The sequence below is a fragment of the Artemia sp. Qi Xiang Cuo genome, chromosome 3 (genome assembly GCF_049724085.1).
Source record: "Artemia sp. Qi Xiang Cuo chromosome 3, ASM4972408v1, whole genome shotgun sequence".
Lineage (NCBI taxonomy): Eukaryota > Metazoa > Arthropoda > Branchiopoda > Anostraca > Artemiidae > Artemia > Artemia sp. Qi Xiang Cuo.
Window position 1 is genome coordinate 9,057,552 of NC_142796.1, and position 23,414 is coordinate 9,080,965.

At 33.7% G+C, this 23,414-nt stretch overlaps 1 protein-coding gene and 1 long non-coding RNA gene across 2 annotated transcripts in view; one reads left to right on the forward strand and one right to left on the reverse strand.

Moving 5' to 3' along the window:
- Positions 1-11,938: 11,938 nt before the first annotated feature.
- On the forward strand, positions 11,939-18,656 carry RpLP2 (ribosomal protein LP2). Its single transcript, XM_089108463.1, has 3 exons — positions 11,939-12,113; positions 14,648-14,737; positions 18,494-18,656. Exons 1-3 carry the CDS (start codon positions 12,068-12,070, stop codon positions 18,565-18,567), a joined length of 210 nt encoding a protein of 69 aa, XP_088964589.1. The 5' UTR covers positions 11,939-12,067; the 3' UTR covers positions 18,568-18,656.
- Positions 18,657-22,070: 3,414 nt separating this feature from the next.
- LOC148953731 (uncharacterized) overlaps positions 22,071-23,414 on the reverse strand; it is a 15,769-nt gene continuing 14,425 nt past the window's right edge. The window contains exon 4 of the long non-coding RNA XR_016143766.1: positions 22,071-22,299. This is a non-coding gene — a long non-coding RNA (uncharacterized LOC148953731). The remainder of the gene's footprint in view (positions 22,300-23,414) is intronic.

The following is a 23,414-nucleotide window of genomic DNA, read 5'->3' on the forward strand; positions in this document are numbered from 1 at the left end:
TTTAACACTATCTATTAGTGATTTAGAAATATTTTAAAAGCTACTAAAGTAGACTTTTAGAAAATTTTGAGTGTGGGGGGAAGGTGTATTTCAAAAAGATCTTCCCATGAACTAATTTGTCCTATAAAGATGATTGTGATTTCTTTAGCGCTCTATGTCTTAGCACTTTAGAAATATGTAAAAATTATTCTAAAGTATAATTTTTGAAAATTTTGAGTTTGGGAGGAAAGGGGATTTTAAAAACATCTTCTCATGATATAAAGTGTCCTCTGAAGTCGATTCTGATGTTTTTAGTACTCTATGTATTAGTACTTTAGAAATATTTAAAAAGCTACTAAAGTAGAGTTTTTGAAAATTTTGAGTTTAGGGGGAAGGGAGATTTAAAAAACATCTTACCATAAAATAATTTATCCTCTAAAGATGATTCTGATGTTTGTAGCGCTCTATCTCTTGGCACTTCAGAAATAATTAAAAAAACTTCAAAATTAAAATTTTGGCAAATTTTGAGTTTGGGGGAAGGGGTATTTCAAAAACATCTTCCCATAACAAAATTTGTCCTTTAAAGTCGATTCCGATATTTGTAATGCTCTATATATTTGTGCTTTGGAAATATTTAAAAATCTTCTAAAGTAGAATTTTGGAAAATTTTGAGTTTGGGGGGAAGGGGGATTTCAAAAACATCGTCCAGTAAAAATATATGTCCTCTGAAGTCGATTCTGATGTTTTTAGCACTATTATTGCTTTATAAATATTTTAAAATCTTCTAAAGTAGAATTTTTGAAAATTTTGTGTTTGGGGGGAAGGAGGATTTTAAAAACATCTTCCCGTGATATAACGTCTCCTCTGAAGTCGATTCTGATGTTTTTAGCACTCTATGTTTTAGTGCTTTAGAAATATTTAAAAAGCTCCTAAAGTAGAATTTTAGAAAATTTTGAGTTTGGGGGGAAGGGGGATTTCAAAAACATCTTCCCATAACATAATTTATCCTCTACAGGTGATGCTGATGTGTGTAGCGCTCTATGTCTTAGCGCTTTAGAAATATTTAAAAAAACTTTGAAAGTAAAATTTTGTAAAATTTTGAGTTGGGGGGAAGGGGGATTTCAAAAACATCTTCCCATAACATGATTTGTCCTCTGAAGTCGATTTCGATATTTGTAGCGCTCTTTCTATTAGTGATTTTTAAATATTTAAAAAGCTTCCAAAGTAGAATTTTTGAAAATTTTGAGTTTGGAGGGAAGGTAGATTTAAAAAACATCTTCCCGTAACAAGATTTGTCCTCTGAAGTCGATTCTGATGTTTTTAGCACTATCTATTAGAGCTTTAGAAATATTTAAAAAGCTTCTAAAGTAGAATTTTGGAAAATTTTGAGTTTGGGGGGAAGGAGGATTTCAAAAACCTCTTCCCGTGATATAACGTGTCCTCTGAAGTCGATTCTGATGTTTTTAGCACTCTATGTTTTAGAGCTTTAGAAATATTTTAAAAGCTTCTAAAGTAGAATTTTGGAAAATTTTGAGTTTGGGGGAAGGGGGATTTCAAAAACATCTTCCCGTGATATAATGTGTCCTCTGAAGTCGATTCTGATGTTTTTAGCACTGTATCTTTTAGTACTTAAGAAATATTTTAAAAGCTTCTAAAGTAGAATTTTAGAAAATTTTAAGTTTGGATGGAAGGGGAATTTCAAAAACATCTTCCCATGACATAATTTGTCCTCTAAAACGGATTGGGTTATTTTTACTGGTCTCTCTTGTCAAATCCTTTCCCTAATTAATACAGTTTAAGTGGTCTTATCAACAGAGTTGTTTGACATGTGCCTGCTACCCTTAAGGGTAAGGGTTTCTGATAAGACAAGTGTGACATCACAACAAACCTGGTTTCATATACAATAAAGAAAGTTGGCATGGGTTTAAAATTAAATGGCTTAGGATTTAAATAGGATTTTGGAATATATTTTAATGAACATGGTTAAAAGCAGAAGTTGTGTAAGGTAAGCAGTGATTTATATTTATGATAGTAATATATGATTAATTTTTTTTTAAAAAAAACTTGTTTTGGTCAGTATTTTACCCGTATCTAGAGGGGGGGGGGATGAGTGGAGGTAGGTACTTCAAAGTACCTTCCTGGGACAAACCTTAGCATGTACATCCATCCCTGACAGTTTCATTTTCCTAACCCAACCCCTTTCCAAGATAGCCAAAAGTAACTAAAGTAGAATTTTACCTTTAGGAAAATGAAACTTTCAGGTATGGGTCTACAGGCCAAAGAATGTCCTGGGAAGGTATTTTGGAGTATCTACCTCCACTCCTTCTCCCTCTAGAGGGTCCTGAAATTTGCCTGCATGACAGGTCTATACCAATTGAAATTTTGGCAAAACAACATTTTACCTTAATTTTCATTTATCAGTTTCTTTTTCCCTGGCTTTTACTCTGAAAATGCAATTTCAATTATTTGAGCAGAATTTTAAGCCATATCAATGTTTTATTTCCAGAATTTAGGAAATGTATTTGCATAGGCCTATCTTTGAAACCTTATACATTGGGATTGAGCAAAGTTGTGAAGCTGAAAACAATTTTGTTATACTTCATTTAAGCAGAAGATCTATTTTGCAGAGTGTTACTTTTACAACACAGATTTTCAAAGGTCATCAAAGGTCAGGGCCCTCTAGAGGGAGAAGGAGTGGAGGTAGGTACTTCAAAATACCTTCCCAGGACATACTTTAGCCTGTAGACCCATCCCTGAATGTTTCATTTTCCTAACCTAACCCCTTCCTGAGATAGGCTAGTCAAAAGTAGCTAAAGTAGAATTTTACTAAATTTACCAACAAATAAAGTGAATACACCACTCGATGCCTTTTTTTATGCTCTTTTTAAAAAATGTAATTTTTGTCAGAAATGAATTTTACCCCCACCCCTAGCCTATATATATATATATATACCAATTCAGGGTATATTTTTGCACATTTGGGGGGGGAAGCAAATTTTATTTCTGATGTCAATGGGAGGTAAGTTTAAACTTTACCCCCCCCCCTAATGTGTTAATATATACCCTGAATTGGTATACAGGGATGGGGGTAAAATTCATTTCGGACAAAAATGATTATTATATTTGGAAAGAGGATAAAAAAGGCATCAAGTGGTATTTTCACTTTATTTGTAAGTCAATAATAGTCTATGATTTGTTAAAAATTTACTGGTAAATTTTTACCAAATCATATTATTGACTTACAACTAAAGTGAATTTAGGCCTACCACTCAATGCCTTTTTTTATGCCTTTTCCAAATATAATAATCACTTTTGTCAGAAAGAATTTTACTCCCACCCTGAACTGGCATTCATAAGCATGTCTTGCTAGAATCCAATGTCTAGACACGTGTCTAGCCAGAATCCAGTGTCTAGGCAACAACTGTTCACATGTAAAATTGGGTGCTTAGCTAAAACTACAAACTTAGGGTCAAATTGTCATTTCTAGCCAACCAACAGAGCTTATGCATGCAAAACTTTCAAATATTATAATCCCTTTTTTTACTGACACGAGCTAATGGAGGAGATAAGCAAATCAACTACCTTAGAGGGCTTCATTATTATGTCTGGCGTTGCATATTTGCCTAAAATGAAAAAAAAATTAATGAGAAAACAGAAATTAAATTTCAGTTTACAAATGTAAAAAAAAATGATGAAAATAGTGGATCTTGACACATTCTGATTGGTTGTAATTGAAAATCCTAGACATTGAGTTCTAGAGGCTAGAACTCAATGTCTAGCCAAGTGCCTTGTCTAGCATGTCTAGCTAAGCACCAAATTTTACATGTGAACAGCTGTTGCCTAAACATTGGATTGTGGCAAGACATATGTTTCGACATAGGATTCTAGCTAGACACGCTTGTGAACGCTGCTTTATATAGACCTACCAATTCAGGGTATACATTTGCACATTAGGGGTGTGGGGGTAAAGTTTAAACTTAACTCCCATTTATAACAGAAATAAAATTTGCCCTCACCCCCTAATGTGCAAATATATACCCTGAATTGGTATATATAGGGGTGCCCTGAATTGGTATATATAGGGGTGGGGGTAAAATTCATTTCTGACCAAAATGATTATTATTTGGAAAAAGCATAAAAAAAGGCATTGAGTGATATAGGCTATTCACTTTATTTGTAAGTCAATAATATGATTTGGTAAAAATTTACCAATTCTACTTCAGCTAATTTTGGCTATCTTGGAAAGGGGTTAGGTTAGGAAAATGGAGCTTTCAGAGATGGGTCTACAGGCTAAAGTATGTCCTGGGAAGGTATTTTGAAGTACCTACCTCTACTCCTTCTCCCTCTAGAGGGTCTTGACCTTGATGACCTTTCAAAATTTGTGTGGTGTAAAAGTGAAGCCTTGCAAAATAGATTTTCTGCTTAAATGAAGTACAACAAGATTGTTTTCAGCTTCACAACTTTGCTCAATCCAAATTTATAAGTTTATATAAAGCAGCATTCACAAGCACGTCTAGCTATAATCCCTTGTCTAGACATGTGTCTAGCCAGAATTCAATGTCTAGGCAACAACCATTCACAAGTAAAATTTGGTTCTTAGCTATAAATTTACTTTCAAATTGTCATTTTTAGCCAATCAAGAGAGCTTATGCAGGTGAAACTTTCAAAGTTGTAATACTTATTTTTACTGTCACAAGATAATGGATGAGAAGGAAAACAACTACATTAGTGTTCTTCATTTTTATGTCTGGTGTTGCATATTTGCATAAAATGAAAAAAAAAATGAGAAAATTAAAATTCAATTTCAGTTTAAAAATGTAAACAAATGATGAAAATGGTGGAACTTGACACATTCTGATTGACCAGCCTATAATAAAAAATCCTAGACATTGAGTTCTAGAGTCTAGAAATCAATGTCTAACCAATCACCTTAGGTAAATTTTTCATTATTCATATTATTAACTTATGAATAAAGTAAGCATACCACTTGATGCCTTTTTTATGCTCTTTCCAAATATAAAATCATTTTTGTTGGAAATGAATTTTACCCCCAGCCCTATTTATACCAATTCAATGTATATATGTGTACATTAGGGTGGTGAGGGTAAATTTTATTTCTGATGTAAATGAGAGGTGTTTGAAACTTTCCCCTTGCCCCCCTAATGTGCAAATATATACCCTGAATTGGTATATTTAGGGATGGGGAGTAAAATTCATTTCTGACAAAAAGGAATATCATTTTTGGAAAGAACATAAAAAAGGCATTGAGTGGTGTGTTTACTTTATTTGTAAGTCAATAGTATGAATAACAAAAAATTTACCAGCACCTTGTCTCTAGCATGTCAAGTTAAGCACCAAATTTTACTTGTGAATGGTTGTTGCCTAGACATTTAATTCTGGATAGACACATGCCTTGACATGGGATCCTAGCTAGACATGCTTTTGAACACCGCTTAAAGATATACAAATACATTTCCTAAATTTTGAAAAAGAAACATTGATATGGCTTAATATTCTACTCAAATAACAAGAATTGCATTTTCAGAACTAAAGCCAGAGAAAAAGAAACTGATGCCTCAAAATTAAGGTTAAATGTTGTCTTGTCAAAATTTCAATTAGTAGAGACCTGTCATGTAGGCAAATTTTTGCCAAAGGCAAAAATTTTGGCAGAAATTTTTCAAAATAAGCTGAAATTTAGCAAAATTCTTGATTTATGCAGAAAATTTTGCATAAACCAGGTAGTGATAATTCAGTAAAATTCATCAAGATCACCACTTCTGATTCTAATTCTGATTTTCTTCTGATTCTAAAAGTATAACTTTTATTGCTTGATATCATATTCTATAAATCACAAATATTATATATAATTTTTCTTCTCAATTGCTTGTCAAAGCAGGGACAACAGTTTTAATTTATGCTGACAAATCATTGGTGAAAATTTCACCAAGAAGGCAGGGCTTTTGTTACTACCCTCACATTGCATCATGCTTTTATATAAAAAAAGGGGTGGTCCTAAAACTCATATCTATTTTTCCAGAATGCCAAAGAAAAGCGGTCTTTCCCAAAAAGCGGTCTTTTATCCTATATACCCATTCAGAGTTTATATTTGCTGTTTGCTAAAATTTTCCCCAACAATTGTTTTTCTGCCATCCAACTAAAAACTGTTAGTTAACATTGTTAGAAGATTTCTCTAACAAATCAAATACTTGTTGAAGGAATTTGTTATGGAATTTAAAGCAAAATAAGCAGGATGAGTACTTTTTATGCTTACAATATTGATAGAGAATCAAGGACTGCTGCTGTTTCTTAGTTTTCTTCACTCATCCTTCTAGATTTGACATCTTTTCTAGTAATCTCATTGAAAAAAAAATAAATCAATTCTTCCTTTAAAAGCCATGAAATTGCCACCTGCCTATATTTCTAAAGGTGTTAGTCCCCTACCCCCCCTCCCTATTTTATTGGCAATGGATACTTTTCTCCTAAACTGAAATTTCCTTGGATTTGCACCTTCAGTCAAGATACATTTTTCATCAATTAAGTTGATTCCTCTGTTTTACTGGGTCAAAAAGATGTAAATCAAGTTGCTAGAAAGAGGGTTAACATGGAAGCTTGGCAATGCCTACCTAGAGTAGACTAAGTTTTTAGTCCTGGATTCATTACTGAAATTTTTCCTTTCCAAAATAGCAAAAAGTAGCTAAACTAGAATTTTACTCCACCTTTTAAGGGCTTGCAAATAGGGTAGAATTCTAGTCTTGGGGTGTATTGTTATCATGGAAAGTGATTGGGTTTGGTGAAAGAACATTTCACGGACTAACCCAGGACCAACAATATACCCTGTCAAAGTATTGCTAAGCTGCTGTTTCTGTCCTTTTTGTATTTCTAGTGCTTTGGAAGATAACCTAAATGAGAGGCCTGGGTGCCTGTCTTAATTCTGATGGTTAAATGTTTTACCTGCATTTTTGGGTTTTAAATCTCTTTGACATAGGCTTTGGTTTTTGAAGTGATATTTCTATTCCCATTGTTTCAGTAGAATTTTTCAGCCGTATCAAAGGTTTTTGGTAAATTTTCTTAGTAACACTAATCAGATAACATAAAAATAGACTTACCTTTAGAATCAGAATTCAATCTTTCCAAATAGGCTGTAGCATTTATTTGTATCAAAATTACCCCCTCCCTAATTTGCAAATTTTGCTATGCCCTGAGTTATAAGGCTACACTGAATTCTCTGTAAGTCACTTTTCTTCAAATTGATTTAACAGTTTGTCAAAATACTGGAAAATACATTGCATTTTAGGGTATTAGCTAGATTTTGGTTTAATGAGAAGGAAACCACCAGCAACCAACATTACTTGACCTAGTCTTTGTTAACAATAGTGAACTGATCCAAAGGATAAATTATATCCAGCCTATTGGTAAAAGTGACCACCTTGCCCTTGAATTAGTTACCCATAGACACAAAGCAAGAAATAAGACATAAAAAAAGATTTTTACAGAATACAAGGCAATTAGGGTCAAATTAACTGGGAGTTGACCCTCCAGGGTGGGATCAACAAGCAGTGGGAGAAATTCTGGGCTCTACTCATGGAAACTTGGCAACAGAACACAACAGAATGTTTTATTCCCATAACAAAGGCCTTGTCATACATGACAGCAAGCATAAGACAACAAAGAAACGCCATTGGAGAAAAAAGGATAAGCCAGTCCATTATGAAAAATATGTCAAAGCCCAAAATAAATTAAGGAATCTCACCAAACAACTGTCCCATAATTTTAAGACAAGACTTACTAATGAAAGTAAGTCAAACCCTAAAAAATCCTGGAATTATGTATCAAGCAGAGATCACAACTGGAGATCCTTAAAATGCTTAACAACAATTGACAGAAACAAAGTCATTGGTAACCAAAATATTGGTGACCTTCTAAATGAGCAATTTGCATCAGTCTTCACAAATGAACCTGATAATGTTCCCATTCCTAATTTTTAAAGTACAACATCCAGAAACAAATGAGTTGCATTGCAGTTACTGCTTTTATGGTTGAAAAACAGCTCAAAAGCCTGGACATCAACAAAAGTGCTGGTCCTGATAACATTCATCCTTGTCTGCTAAAAGAAGCTGCTCATGAAATTGCCCCTGCACTATCTTTACTTTTTCGACATTCCCTTGATCATAAGTATGTCCCCTCTCAATGGAAATTAGCCTACATCACACCTGTCTTTAAAAAGGGAAATAGATCCAAAGCTGAAAATTATAGACCTATCAGCCTCACATCCACTGTTGCAAAAGTCCTTGGGAGGATTGTTACTGATGAAATTATCTCCAACAGGCTGCACAGGTTTCTCCCAGGGCAATCTGCAGAAACTAACCTTCTAGACACTTAAAAACAGGTTACCCAATTACTGGATAAAGGCCTTCCTGTTGATTTGATTCTTTTAGACCTAGCCAAAGCATTTGATAAGGTCCCACATAATTGGCAGCTAATAGCAGCAAGAATCCACCATGAATTAGTAGACTGGCTAATGGACTTCCTGACTTGTAGATCTCAGACTGTACAGACTGTTCACAACAGCAAATGTACCTACTCCTAGCCCTGTAATGTTCTAAGTTGTGTTCCCTAGGGAAAAGTTTTGGGACCCACATTGTTTCTTCTTTATATAAACAATATGATTACTGAAGTCACCAACCACTTAACCCTTTATGCTGATGACTCAAAACTATTGGTTGTACCTGATAAATCATCAATACAATCTGACCTTGACCACATTCAGGCATGTGGCCACAAAGACCTAGGAGTCACAATAGATAATCTTCTGGAGCTCCACAAACACTACACAAACTATTTCTGAAGCAAATTCTAGCCTTGGCTAATTAAAAGAACACTTACTAGCTGATCACAGAATCTTCTTGAAGCTATACAAGGCAATTGTGAGACCAGTTCTTGACTTGGGAACCTGCCTTGCTGGTCCTTTTTACAAAGGTGATATACAGTTGATTGAAGGTGTACAAAGGAGGGCCACCAAGTGTATCTCCAGACTTGATGAGAAACAATATAGTGAAACCCTATATAATTTAAAACTCCCATTTCTGACCTTCTGATGCAAGCAGTGACATGCTACTCACATAATTTTGTCAACCAACCCCTAAATAAGCTCTTTACCTAGTTAGCCAACGAAAGACAAACATGAGGTCATTCTAAGAAGCTTCATAAGCCCAGAGTTAACAGTAGAAACAGACAAGACTTCTTTAGCCAAAGGGTCATTAATGATCGGAACTGTTTAAGCAAGGTGACAGTGTCTTCAACAAAGAATGGGAAGCTAAACCTTCAAGATACAACTAGAGCTGCCCACCATCTGTTTCTCATAAATAGGCTAGTGATTAATATATATATATATATATATATATATATATATATATATATATGTATATGCAACAGAATTATTCTAGGATGCTGATGCTGCTTGTCATATCCAACCAACTTGCATACTCTTATCAGAAATTGATGTTTAGTGGCTGTGTCTACTCTAAACTACAAAAGAATGGTCCTCTTGATCATACCTATCTGTGGTCACTTTTACCAAATGGGCTTAAATTGTATCTATCCTAACACACTTAGTTGGAAGGCATGTCACTCAGCCATAAACATAGTCACAACCCTGTTCTTTATATTTTGTGTAAAATGTTCTTTGACTGCCATCTCGACAATGGAGCTGAACAGGTCCAACATTGGACCTTATTTTGCTCCTAAGTCTGAATTAAGGTAATTAAGGGAACATAATAAGAAACAATGTGATATCTATTGCATTCCTTTATAGTATTTGTTAAAACTATAACAGTGATAAATTAAACTTGATTAGGAATAAATAAAATTATAAAGTTGGTAAGGAATTACTGTTCTATATGGGAGAGAAAAGTGATGTCTCAGAGTTGCATATCCAACTGATTTATGGAAACAGTTCATTAACCATAATATTTGTCCAAATAAAGTATAATGTGTATCCAACAAATAGTTTGTTTTGATATTAGTAAACAAGGATTATGTATCAATACATTATATTTATGAAAATAGTATTCCAATTTAAACAGTCAATTTGCAAAGGGCCCTGGTATGAGAATTCCTATCTTTCATTTAGATAAATTGCAGAAGTAATCCTTGTTTTTTTTTCTACAAGTATCAAGATGTGGCAATGTATAAGAGTTAATGGTAGAAAAGTAGAGCCCAGAAAAATAGTTGAAATGAATTGGGCAAAAATTGGAAAACAGGACAATTGATGGTAATATTCCCTTAGAAGGTATTTTGAACTTCCAACCTCAACTCCTCCCTCTAGAGGCTACTGACCTTTGCTAACCTTGCAAACTTAGTGCTTAAAAAAGTACAAGAAATGTTTACAGCTTCACAACTCTGCTCAATCCCAATCTATGAGGTTTCAAATATCTACAAGTACATCTGAATTCAGAAAAAAAAAATACTTTTATGGCTTAAAATTCTACTTCAGTAACACCTACTGTGAGTGCCAATATTCTAGGAAGTTGGGAAACAAATTTGGGGGGTTTTCCAGGGTAGTGGTCATGTATGTTGTCAGTATATTATCTCTTTGTCATTGGTAAACCAGTGTATACAATTTAAGCTCCTTTTAACATTCATCGTAAAGTTTGTCTCTCATCTTTGTTACTGCCTTAGTAGTTTTTCTTTGCATCCCTTCCAGAAGCTGTACATCACCTTTGTACCTTGGGGGCGATATGCATTTTCCAAAATCAAGCACTGATCTGACAAGGGTCTTATGCAACCTCATGAAAACAAGGAGACCCACTGGATATAGTTTTTTGAGAGTGCAAGGATAGAGTCTGCATGAGATAATCTTCTTGCAATTTCAATGGAATTTACACTGGTTGTCAACAATTCCATTCCTTTCAACAAGATCGCTTTCTTCATGCACACTTTGAAGCTCTCAAATGTTGTTTACTGCTATATACTTAAAACCTGGCTTAGATTTGCTGGAATGTAAAGCACCACATTTTTAAATATTGAGATCCATGTGCCATGTTGTAGCCCAGTTTGAATATGGTCAAGATCTGCTTGTAGTAACTCATTATTGACTGCACCAAACAATTTTGGGTTGTATATATATATTTATTAATCTTGCTGGGTTAAAACTACTGGTCTATACTGGTAGTTCTTAGTTTTGTCTCTATTGCTGTTTTATGAAGTCTGTGAAAGACCCACAAAGTCTCATTAAAACATTAAGGTTCTGCATTCTTGTCTTTATTTTATTTATTTTTTGTCAAGATTCCTTTGCATCACTCTTTAGGAGATGTAGTGTGATCTTTGTTCTCATAGAATACAAGGCCTCTGTCTTTGGGGTAATGGCAGGGCCCTTTGTCTCTGCAGCAATAGTTGCCATTATGGAGGTTATTTTTCAATACTAATGCATACTGCAGTTTGGGAAGATCATAGATTTAAAAATAAATGTTCTATGCTGCCAAATTAGTATAAAATTAATTTTTTATTTTTTACAAGTATTATTGTTATTTTTCAATGAGTGTAGATAATTACAGTAAAATTAAGAATATAAACTCTTCACTAAATTCAAAATTTACTGCACTAAAAGACATCTAGAGCTAAGTCTATATTAAAGAAAGATGATTTAAAATCTATACCCCAGTTGTTTCCTGCTTGTACATTTTGCGAGTTTCTTTAAAGAATGTTTTTATAATAGAAAACAAATCAGCATAGATTATACCTGCCCCCCCCTCTTACAATACGTTTTTTTAGTTAAGTCAGTTTAAAAGTATTGTTTTAACAGAATATTTGATTTGACCTGCTGGGCTTTGACAATAGATTTGCTTTATCCTAACATTTTTGTTTTTCTTTATCATTATGCTGTTGATTTTGTGTTTTGAACAGGTATTATTAAAGCAAAATTTCTTGTGAATGATTTTCTTCAATTTTCATTCTCTTGTAGAAAATGCGTTACGTGGCTGCATACCTCTTGGCTGCCATTAGTGGCAATGCTGATCCATCAACTGCAGACATTGAAAAAATCCTAAGCTCAGTTGGGATTGAATGTAACCCTGGTTAACTGCAGAAGGTCATGAATGAACTCAAGGGAAAAGATCTTGAAGCTCTAATTGCAGAAGGTATTTCTTCTTATTTATCAAGCACTTATTTATTTCACCATGAATGTTTTTTTGTTAGCTGTATTATTGACTCCAAAAAACAATTGAAATCTTAAAATAAAACTTAAAATAGACTAAAACAATTCTGAGTACAGCTGGGCATCATTAATAAATATTTGTTAAGTCTGATTCAGATACATGCTTTGATGACATAAGGCATAATCATTTTTAAATAATTTTAATTTACTTCCTCTTTTAAAAGCAGCCCTGATTGGTCCAAACTGTTGATTCTTATAAGTTGATGTATAGTTAGCACTTGTGTTGATAGGACTTTTGACTTATAAGAATCAATGATTTGTCAGCAGGCATAAATTTTTGGGTTTTCTGTACAAGCATGCACAGTTAACATTGCTGATAAATTCAGCTCAATGATTAGAAGAATTTAAAAGGTGTAGCTGCTATTAAGCTGAACAGAAAAAGAAACGAAATAGAATTTTCTACTTTCCATTCTTCTTTAAGATTATCTTTTGTTGTTGTTAAAAAATATATGATAACCTTGCTGCTATTTGATGAAACACATGCTATTTGATGGCAGTTTGTAGGCTAAGGTTATGCTTATTTTCATGCCAATTCTGACACAACTTAAATGTTGATATGTGACCAAAAATGAAGAAGTAAAATGTTCAGATTTTGATTGTTATATAGATATCAAAAAAGGGACTAAAATTGGGAAGAAGGAAAGATGAGTTTGAACACAGAAAAATTATAGAATTGAAATTAGCTTTGATTCACCAATTAAACTCTCCTGACTTTTGCAAACTGTACAGGAAAAAGAAACTTGATTTCCGAGCTTGGACTGGGCCAGAAGTTTATATCTTTTATGACAATAGGCTATGAATCCTTAGAGCTTGATTTGCCATACGTCAACTTCTTTTTTTTTTTGTAGAGATGTTTGATTTTTTTTTGAAGGAATTGGCAGATGGGGTTTCATTTAAGACAACATTGAGGACTCAAGTGTGGAATGTTTCCTTTTTGGTTGCACAAACATGCATGCTTTCTGTTTCCTGTATTGTTCTGGCAAACAGTGATACTAGTCAAGGTCCTTTTCATAGGAATGCTAGTGGATATATATATTTAGAAGCAGTCAGTTATTGATGCTATGTCTCTTGCTTTGAGGTCTTACTCACTCTTAGCTTCCTGCTTTGGATCCTCTGGGTTGGTGCCAGCATGGCTTTAATAGTCCTTCCAAAATGTAGGGTCATAGTAAATAAAAATATTTTTTAGATAGAAAAATCAACTCTAATGCAAAACTAATTAGTTAATATTTGAGCTGGTGATACCTTGTTTTTAGAACACGGTAATTGGTTCTTGGGAGACTTGCATACACTTTTCTCATGCAGGACGACTGTATACAGAAGGCCCACTTGCAGCAGAAGGGAAATTTCGACTGGTTCTTTGTATGTATGGAGAGTTCCATAGACTGATATTTTTAGAAATATGGGGCCATTGAGCAAGGAGGTTTTTCTTGAATTCAGTTTTTTCGAAAGTTTATGCCAGATTATCCAGAAAATTTGCTACTTCAGGATGGCACATTATAGTTTGAGGAAAGGGAAGAGCAGAAATTCAATGGTACACTAGGACAATGATTATTAAAATGACTTGACCAAACAGATCAGGATAAAGAAGAAACTAATGGCTCTAGACTTATTTCTTCAAATTTTTCTCTGAAGGGTTTGATTTAATGACAAGCCCTTAGCTGTACTTGAACTAAAAGAATAAGAAACATACTGGATTTGTTAGTTTAAGATCTATCCATTCACCAAGGAAAAATTATGTGACTTTGAATCTTGCTTAAAATATTTTAACATATTTCTCAATCTAAAATAAATCCATAGCCAATTTAAAAATGTAATTTGGTTGAAGGATTATCTGAATGATAGTAATATTGTTGTCTTGCATTGATGCATCAAAACTATACGTAACTCCAGAAAGACAATATACCAAAAACATAGAGCATTGAACATCAACTTTTATCATACCATCATAATGATATCACTCAAAACAATATTCTTAAGTTTCTTCAAATGAATAGATAGGTAGAAAATCAATTATATTCCCTAGTCTGTCCCTAATTATGGTTGAATTTTAGATGGACTGTTATGTCCTTGTATTGCTAATTACTTAAAAAAAAAGGGGTTTTAAGGCTCATTGAAGAACTAAATGTTGATTGGTCAGTGGTAATATGGCTACCATCATAGCTCTTTAGTCTGCTATGATAAGTAAGGAGTTAAATAAAATTCCTTTGAAGTTTTCATCAAGGTTTTTGCTTTACAGCCGAGACTGATTTCTCTAATTTTTTAATTTTTCTTATGGTTCCCTAGAATGATGATAACTACTTTCTTGAAGGGACCCTTAGTGGATTCCCGTACAGTTCTGTGATTTCCAGAACGATTTTCGTGTGAGTAAAGTATTCGTACAGTCTGAAGTGTAATAGTTTGTGTACAAAAATCTATTGTTTTTTTTACATCCTATTAATGTGTAACTGTTACTTCTAGGCCAGACTAAACTTGCCTCCATGCCTACTGGTGGAGCTCCTGCTGCTGCAGCTGGTGGTGCTGCTGCTGCACCTGCTGCTGAAGCCAAAGGTAAGCTTATTTCTTGAATGCTAGGACAGTTATTTTCTAAAGAGATGCTGCCAAGGATACCACTTAATTTTATATGGGGTTTTGGGGACTAATTTTTGAAAAACAGTTTTATTTCCCATAAAATGCTCTCATTTTTAAAAAAATTATTGATATTCCATCGTTTTGTATATGTTTAGTCTTCTATGAGATGAAGACTAGATGAAGACTCTATGAGATTCTGTGGTTTCAACGCCTTTGAATGATGGATTACTTGTTTTTCAGAAAAAAATTAAAGGATGATCTTCCAGTGTTAACAACAAGGAATATTCAGTCAAACCCTAGTTATTTTCTAAAGGGCTAGTCAATTTTCTTGAGATAACAACACATCTTTGAAGAATTTTGTTAAATTCTAAAACTTGAATTAAAGTTTGGTGGATAATAAATGTGTCCTCATTAAAAACAGTATACCTGGATCCTTTGATATCAAATGTTTCTAATGTAGTGTTTATTAATATCATCTAAGTTTTTTATTATCGAAAATTTCGTCAAGCTTTTTTGAGGCAACATGCTCCAATAGAAAACTACATAAATTGCAATTTTTTTTATTATTATTACAGGCTTCACGGCTCCATCACAAATTATGATTTGCCACTAGTCCCAGTAATTACCTAATTTTCTAACGCTGAGGTATTTGTTATACCTTCTCTTGAACGCACCAAGGGAAGGATTTTCAGGGATTACCTCTGCCGGCAATCTATTCCATGTGGCAACCGATTGCGGGGCGAAACTCGTTTTCAGATATTATTGGCGGGGAGTACCTTGCTCTAGGTTGTCCTGACAAGCTGTACTTCAGCGAGTTGATCGCAAACTTGAAGATAAATCAAGTTTTTAAAAATGAAAATGTAGGGTTTTCTTTATATTAGTATGAGTATGATTTTAGTATTTATTTGTGAGGTTTGATTTCAATGTATTGGTAAGTCTCAGCAAAATTTTCAGAACATTTTTTTTGTTTTTTTGTATAGAGGGTGTTCAGTCACGGATTTTAAATGGGTTCCAAATTGTATTCAGTTGGCTTTTCAAAAACAGCTAAAATAGAAAACAGATTTCTGTTTGTTTTTATATTGGTACTTATTTTAGGGGAATGCCCTTCCTGACTGTACGTACGGTATGTTCTTTGAAAGGATTCATGTATAGATTATCATTTGAGAAGTGCTATGGAATAATGCAATAATAAAAAAGGACCATATTTGATACCTTACTTCCTTTAAAGACTTAAAAATCCTTTTTGTAGAAAAGACTAAATTTAGAACAAAGTAATTTTGTAAAAAAAGATTACTGATCTAAATATTTAAACAGGATGAATTTAATCAACCAAACGAGTGAAAGTTCTTAGTGTTGTTATTTTTTAATAACAAAAAGTATTAAAGGTTCAAAATCGAATTTTTTAGCTTGTTTTTCTTCTATATTAGTCAGGGTGGCCAAATAAAAGTAACCCTGATGCTATCAAACAGTTTGTGGTAACGAACTGTAAGTAAGGAGCGAGCCGGCTCAATGGTAACCGAAACTCTAAAAAACGGAATTTTGATACCAATAGATACATTAAAAGAATCACATTTTAATGCTGATTTGAAATATATGAGTTTCATCCAATGTAATCTTACCCATCAAAAGTTACGCGCCTGAGAAAATTGGGCTGATTTTCGAAAAGAGGGATAGACCCCCTAAAAGTTATAGAACCTTAATGAAAATCACACCACCATATTCAGCGTATCAGACAACCCTACTGTAGACGTTTCAAGCTCCTATCTGCAAAAATGTGAAATTTTCCATTTTTTGCCAGAAAAAAGATCACGGATGCGTTTTTTTTTGTTTTTTTTTTTCTTCCAGGGGTGATCGTATCGACCCAGTGGTCCTAGAATATCGCGGGAGGGCTCATTGGAACGTAAATTAAAAGTTCTAGTGACCAAAAAAAAATGGAGTGTAACTAGGCTCCCGTTAATTAGATTTATTCTGATTAACGGCCTTTGTGATTAAGAAGTCGTTTTTAAAGAATTGGACCAAAATTCGAACTTTAGCTTAAAGAGCAAGGTATTGACTAGGGTTACGTAAGTTAATTTGTAAATTACGTCAGAACCAAATTTAGAGACAGCCATTTAGCAAAAGAAAAGTAAAATTTTTATTCAAATTTTGTTTACTTATTCAATGACGGTGATCGAAAATAAAAGCTGCATTAACTAAAAAACGATCAGAAATTAAATAAAAAAACAAGTTTTTTAAACTGAAAGTAAGGAGCGACATTAAAATCTAAAACGAACAGAAATTATTCCATATATGAAAGAGGCTACCCCTCCTCAACGCCTCGCTCTTTACGCTAAAGTTTGACTCTGTCTCACATAATTATTTTTTAAAAACAATAAAAAACTTAAGCGTAAAGAGCGAGGCGCTGAGGAGGGGACAGTCCCTTTCATATACGGAATAATTTCTGTTCGTTTTAAGTTTTAATGTCGCTCCGTACTTTCAGTATAAAAAACTTGTTTTTTTATTTAATTTTGCACAAAGAATGGCAAACCACCTGAAAACTAAAGTTATTTCTCGGTTCTTAAGCCTTTTGTTCTGTTATGTTTACCCCCTGTAAATTGGATCTAGAATCAATGCAACAGAAAAATAATGATAAACTTATTTGTTGCATTAAAAATATTAGTTCCATTCAATTCCAGGATTGTAACAATATGTGTAACTTAGTTTAATTAACCTAATTTTGCTTATACTCGGGAAAGAATTATCCTATATAATATAGGTGCCTGGGGGTCAAATAGAAGTGTTACCCATCCCTTCCTAATTACCGCACCTGGAAGATGAAACATACGTAAAAATTATTATCTGTTTGAATGCTAACCGGCACTTGTGCAAACCAACTGATGATCTCTTCTTTTAATGATTTTCTCATGGTTATTTGTTAGCTTTTGCTAAAGCATGTATTTTGGATAGTATTTGATTCTAATGAGGAACATTGAAAATGTCGTTTGCCAAAATATTACTGTCAAAGAAAAAAGGCGTGCATTTTAATAGCACTGATGAAGCTTAACACGCAACAAAAACATGGCTCAAAAAGAAATCTCTAGATTTCTGCCAAAATAGTTTAAAAGGATGTAAGCACCACCTGAAAAAGTGCATCAACCTTGACAGGGGTTATGTTGAAAAATTCCCTATCCGTTGTAATAGAATAATTAATAAATAATTACAAACTTGTGCGTATTTTTTAATTTGCCTTGTGTTTTACCTTCCCATCAAAAGTCATGACAACACGAGAAAATGAAGAAAAACGAGGTATTTCGCTGTCGCTGACAAAAGAAGAAAAATACTAATGTTTTAGCCAATATCTCAGCTCAAATATCATCATTGAAAACATAAATGATGGATAAGTGGTTGTCTCTGAAAGAGACTTCCCTTTTCTTCTGTTATTGAAGTTCGCCTTTTTATTATTCTTAGGACTTGATCTATATTTTTTTTCATCTCGTTTTTAAAACGAGGACAACTGAGAAGAGGCTCTAGGTTGAAGCATTTGCATTTTCTTCCTTACTGACTGAATTACCTCGTTTTCATGTGCTTTTCCAGTTTAGTCTCAGGAACTGTTCACAAAATTGCCTTGACGAGTAGCACTTGAATCTTGGATGCATATTAATTTTGCGACTAAAAGAAATTTTTCTAACTTAGTTCAAAATATTTTAAGTTTAAAGTAATTTCTATATTTTGTTTATTATCCCTTTACTGTTGCAGAAGCAAAAAAAGAAGAAAAGAAGGAAGAATCAGAAGAAGAGGATGAAGATATGGGCTTTGGTCTCTTTGATTAAAGACATTCTTATCGAGAACTTGGGAACTACTTGGATTAATTTTTTGTATTCTAGTTAGTTCTTATCTAAAATAATGTATTTTCACTTTATTTTGTAAGTTTTAGCTCTACTTCGTCGGAAGTTAAGACATCAGAGAAATATTAGATCAGTTTTTAAAAACATTTATTTGGTCTGAAAAAGATGGCTGTTGACTTTCTCTCAAGTACAGATAAAGTCTTATTAACAGGTTGTTGCATCCTGTTTTTATTTCCAAGGAAACCTTTGTTGTTTATCATTCGGATCTTCACTTTAGATTCTAATGCAATTGCATTCTGATTTCGTTAATGAAGAAAGGTAAAATTAAGAAGACATTCGTTAAAAAGTCAAGTCAATAGCCTAAAATAGAAGCTTTTTTCATTTAAGCCTGCCACGAAAAAGGAAACGCGGGGATTACTGTTTGAATAGGCGATTATCATTGTTAGCTTTTCACCTATCTTGCAAATATAACATTTTATGATCATAACAAGGAGTCGGTAGGACTTCTCGGTTAATGGAAAACATGTGAAAATATAGCTTTGTTGCTACTTCCTTATCAAGTTGCCTCTCACCGGCCCTGCTTGGTCACTTAAGCTGGGTTTCCAACCCCTTTTCTAAGTTCATACCTTCTTGAAACATGTAGCAAGATCTTGCACAACCTTAAAGTAAAGGTTTCACCAAATAAACTATTTTTCTGCTAAAATGTTATACAAGCCTTTGTATACAAGCCATATTAAGGAATTCTATGTAAATACTTTCTGAAACACTCTCTTCTGCCAGAATGAGCACAATTACAAATTGTAAGGATCGTCATGTACATTTTTAGAATTATTTTTAAATTCACCCATTGAAAATTTGAGGGATAGGAATCCCTCGGCGTGTAAATTAAAATTTCATCTTTTGTTTAAGTTTTACATTAATTGCATCCCACAAGAGTAGTTCTTAATCTGGCTCGTGGCTTCTACATCTGGTCGGTAATCCTTGGTGTAGTGTATTAAATGATTCTACAGCTTCCTTCTCGATGACCTCTCTTGCTTTGACGGCTCAAGGAAAATCAACGATAAAATTCTAGACAAGCTAGTTTTTGCTACCTTGGAAAGTGGTTAGGAAAATGAAACTTTCAAGGATGCATCCACAGACCAAAATATGTCCTGAGAATGTATTTTGAAGTACCTACCTCCACTTCTTCTCCATCTAGAGGGCAATGACCATTAAAAATCTTAGTTTTATAAAAGGGAAACCCTGCATGATACATCTTCTGCTGAAATGAAAAAAAAAACTATTTTCAGCTTCGCAACAAAAAATCTGTAAATTCATTTCCTAAATTTATAAAAAAAATTATGGCTTAAAATTATACTCATATAACAGGAATTGCATTTTCAAAACTAAAACCAGTAAAAAAAGAAACTTGAACATTAAGGTATAGTGTTTTTCTGTTTAAATGTAAATAGGTATAGCCTATACCTGTCAAGTAGGCAAATTTCTAAGACATAGAAATCAGAAGAGGGTTAACATAGTAGCTTGGCAACACCTTCCCAGAGTATATTTTTGCCCCTGGATTTATTACTGAAAGATTTTTTTAACCTAACCACTTTCCAAGATAGCTAAAGTAATTTTTCTAAAATTTTACCGACTCAACTATTAAGACAAAAAAAAAAAAACCAGTAACAACCAAACAAGAGCAAGGGACAAGTTTAAAGTAGTAGCTTCAGAAAATCTATCATCCATGTAATCAGAAATAAATTTAATAGGTATATGTACTTCTGTTTATAGTTTTAATCTTTAATTAAGATTCGATTTTGCTAAGTCGTGGTATTCCATAGCTTTTAATCGTTGGAAATTTTTTGCTTTTCCTTCCGAATATCAGCATGAATTTTGGACTTGGCTTGACTAGTGTTTCTCAACAAGTTAAGCCACACAAGGTTTTTACATCCCTGGGAGCAAGCACGTTTTTCGTGCAAATTGATGGAAATGCATCTCAATGATATCTGAGAATTTTTTCACTTAGGTCTGAGAGTTTTTTTTTTACTAAAATACCAAAAAAGGATTTTCAATAAAATTATCAAAATAGGCATTTCAATAGATATAGCGGGGAGGGGGGGGGAAATCTATAATTCATTGTTCTAGGGTTTGGAATTTCCGGCTTTTCTATCCTAAGACCATTCTGGACTTTTTGCAGTACAAAAAACAAGCATCTTTTTCATGGATAGCGATGGAAATGTATCTCAATGATTCTTGACCCCTCCCCTTCATTTCAGTTAAGTGCAGCCACCTTGGGCACGATGCAATAATTTAGCTTGAGGGGACACGCATCTGGGAATGAGACAACGGAAAAGATGGAGAAATTATACGGAACATACTAAATAATGGAAGCAAAAATGAAGAATCCTTAACACTAGGAGAATCACTTGCCTGAAAATCTTTTTCTTCATTTTGCCTGATTAAGGATTAATCAGCCAACTCTCATCTATATTAGTAAGGCAACCATAGAAGTGAATACGTAGTTTTTACCTAAATTCTGCTTTTTGTATATAAAAAAGCTTTGCTATAACACGTAAAAAAAAAAAAAGTCGACACCACACCCACTTTCCTTTAACAACCCTGTTGACAGGGCCATACCCGGGATTTTTGTTATGGGGAGGGGGTGATTTACAGAGAAAAACTTACGAAACACAAAAATGTGTTTATAATGCATTTATAATACCTTATTGTTACGTTTATAGAGCTAGACAAACATTTCAAGGGTGGGTTCCAACCCCTTACTAACCCCCTAAATACGGCATTGCCTGCTGATGATAGGATAATGTGCGATGCGTCAAATAAATACATACTATTTTTAAAATCCATATTTGGATTAAAAAGATATATGTCTCACCAGTTACCTGGAGGACTGCTGCCTGTCAACCCAATTTAATAACTCATGCCACATGCCTGTCCTACGTGTATGATCGCTACATGAACGGGCCATGCCTTTGGCTACAAAACTAACAATCTTCATATATTTAATGAAAAACGTAGTCGAACAGTGAAGCTGACCATCAAATGTCGAGGACTAGACATTGGGATGTTTGGATGATTTAGAACTGCAGGTGTTACTCCGAAAAATCTGTAAACCTTTAAATACAAAACGCTTGTTTTATTTAATTAAATCGAAGAACGCACCCTTAAAGTCAAGAATTTAGTTCAGTATAACATGAAATGCTCTACCACGATTAAATAATTTGGAATGCGTCTCATCCAAAAAATCTTTATTATGGTTTCAATCTTCGCCTTTTTTTCAAGACAAGACAGTTTTTGCCAAAACAGCGCAATTGTGTAAATTTCTAGACATTACCAATTGCGAAAAATCAGGGTCCACCAGTCCAAGAAATTTGCTGCATGTTGCAAAGCCATGCGTCCTTAAAAGTCAAGGGCATCAGCGTTTAGCGTTAATGTAAAATTTTTTGTCGTTTATTAGTCGATTATAAGATATACTTACTTCAGCAATTTAATTTTATTAAAATACTAAATTTTAACGAATATTTACAACCAAAGAACAAAAAAAAAAAAAAAAAATTAAATACAACACTGATCTTCACACAGGGTTAGCTTTTGTGCTATCGAATACACGCAAGCTGGTTTTAATAGTTACCAAAGTGATGCCCATCTGACACTCTGAAGGCAGTATTATACTTTGACGAGAAGTACATGGAGTACGGAATAAGTGACAAATTTGACCTGCAATCAAAACGTGAATATTAACAACTTGTTTTAAAATATCCCTTTTATTTACCTTTTCTTTCTTATTGATCTCGATTGTTGCGCTTTATAGTCCCTATGAAACTTATAATTTTCCGACAGGCCTAGGATGTATTTTACACCAAAATGACTAGATATTTATATATACAACTTGATTCATGAGTCACAATTCTATCCGTTCAGCAAGCTAGAATTACGAAATTACTTACTGTTTCTTAGAGATTAATTTAAAATAACGTAAAAAAATCAGAATTTTCCCCTTTTTCTGCTATTTTTAAAGTATTTTTCTAGCTAAAACAAAATTACTCTAAAAAAAGAAATTCGGTAGATGTATAAAACTGAGCCTTAGCTATAGAATGATATAAAACCTAATTGAATGATTATTGTTATCTAACTAATTATGAGCCTTTTTACATATTTGCGTTAAGCAGCTTACAGTCCTGCAGTGGCGCAGTGGAATTGGTCTGCTTGGTAATACGGGACCCAGAAGTCGAACACAGCTTCAGCAATCCGCTGCAAGACCACAATTTGATTCCAGTGATGACATTACGCGAAAGCGTCTCCATAACAATCCAAACAAGAAGAAGAATTAACTTATATAATGGCCATGGGAAAGCTTTCTATATCATTCTCAACAAACAATTTATTCTGGACAGCCATACGTTAGAATGCTATACATAAGATTTAGATACAGACACACACACATTAAGTCATGAGGTGTCACTTTTGTTTTTTTTACTCGCGATTGTCGTCGCGTATCTTCTAACCGCATTTTTTATTGTTCCGCATTTTCGATTTTGATTCATTCTGATCCTCGTTGTCGCATATCTTTTAACCACATATTTTTTTTTGTTCTTCTCTTTTGCGGTAGGCTTGTATATATTTGAGTCTCTAAATACACATCAGCATAATCATTAATTTAAAGTCATGAGGTGTCGTTTTTTATTCGTTGTTACTGCGTTCTCGCATACCTTATAAACGCATATCTATTTGCTCTTCACCTTCGTTTTATGACTCATTGTGATTCTTGCTGTCGCATACCTTCTAACCGTATATTTCTTGGTTCTTCCCTGTCAGTGTACACACAAACAAAA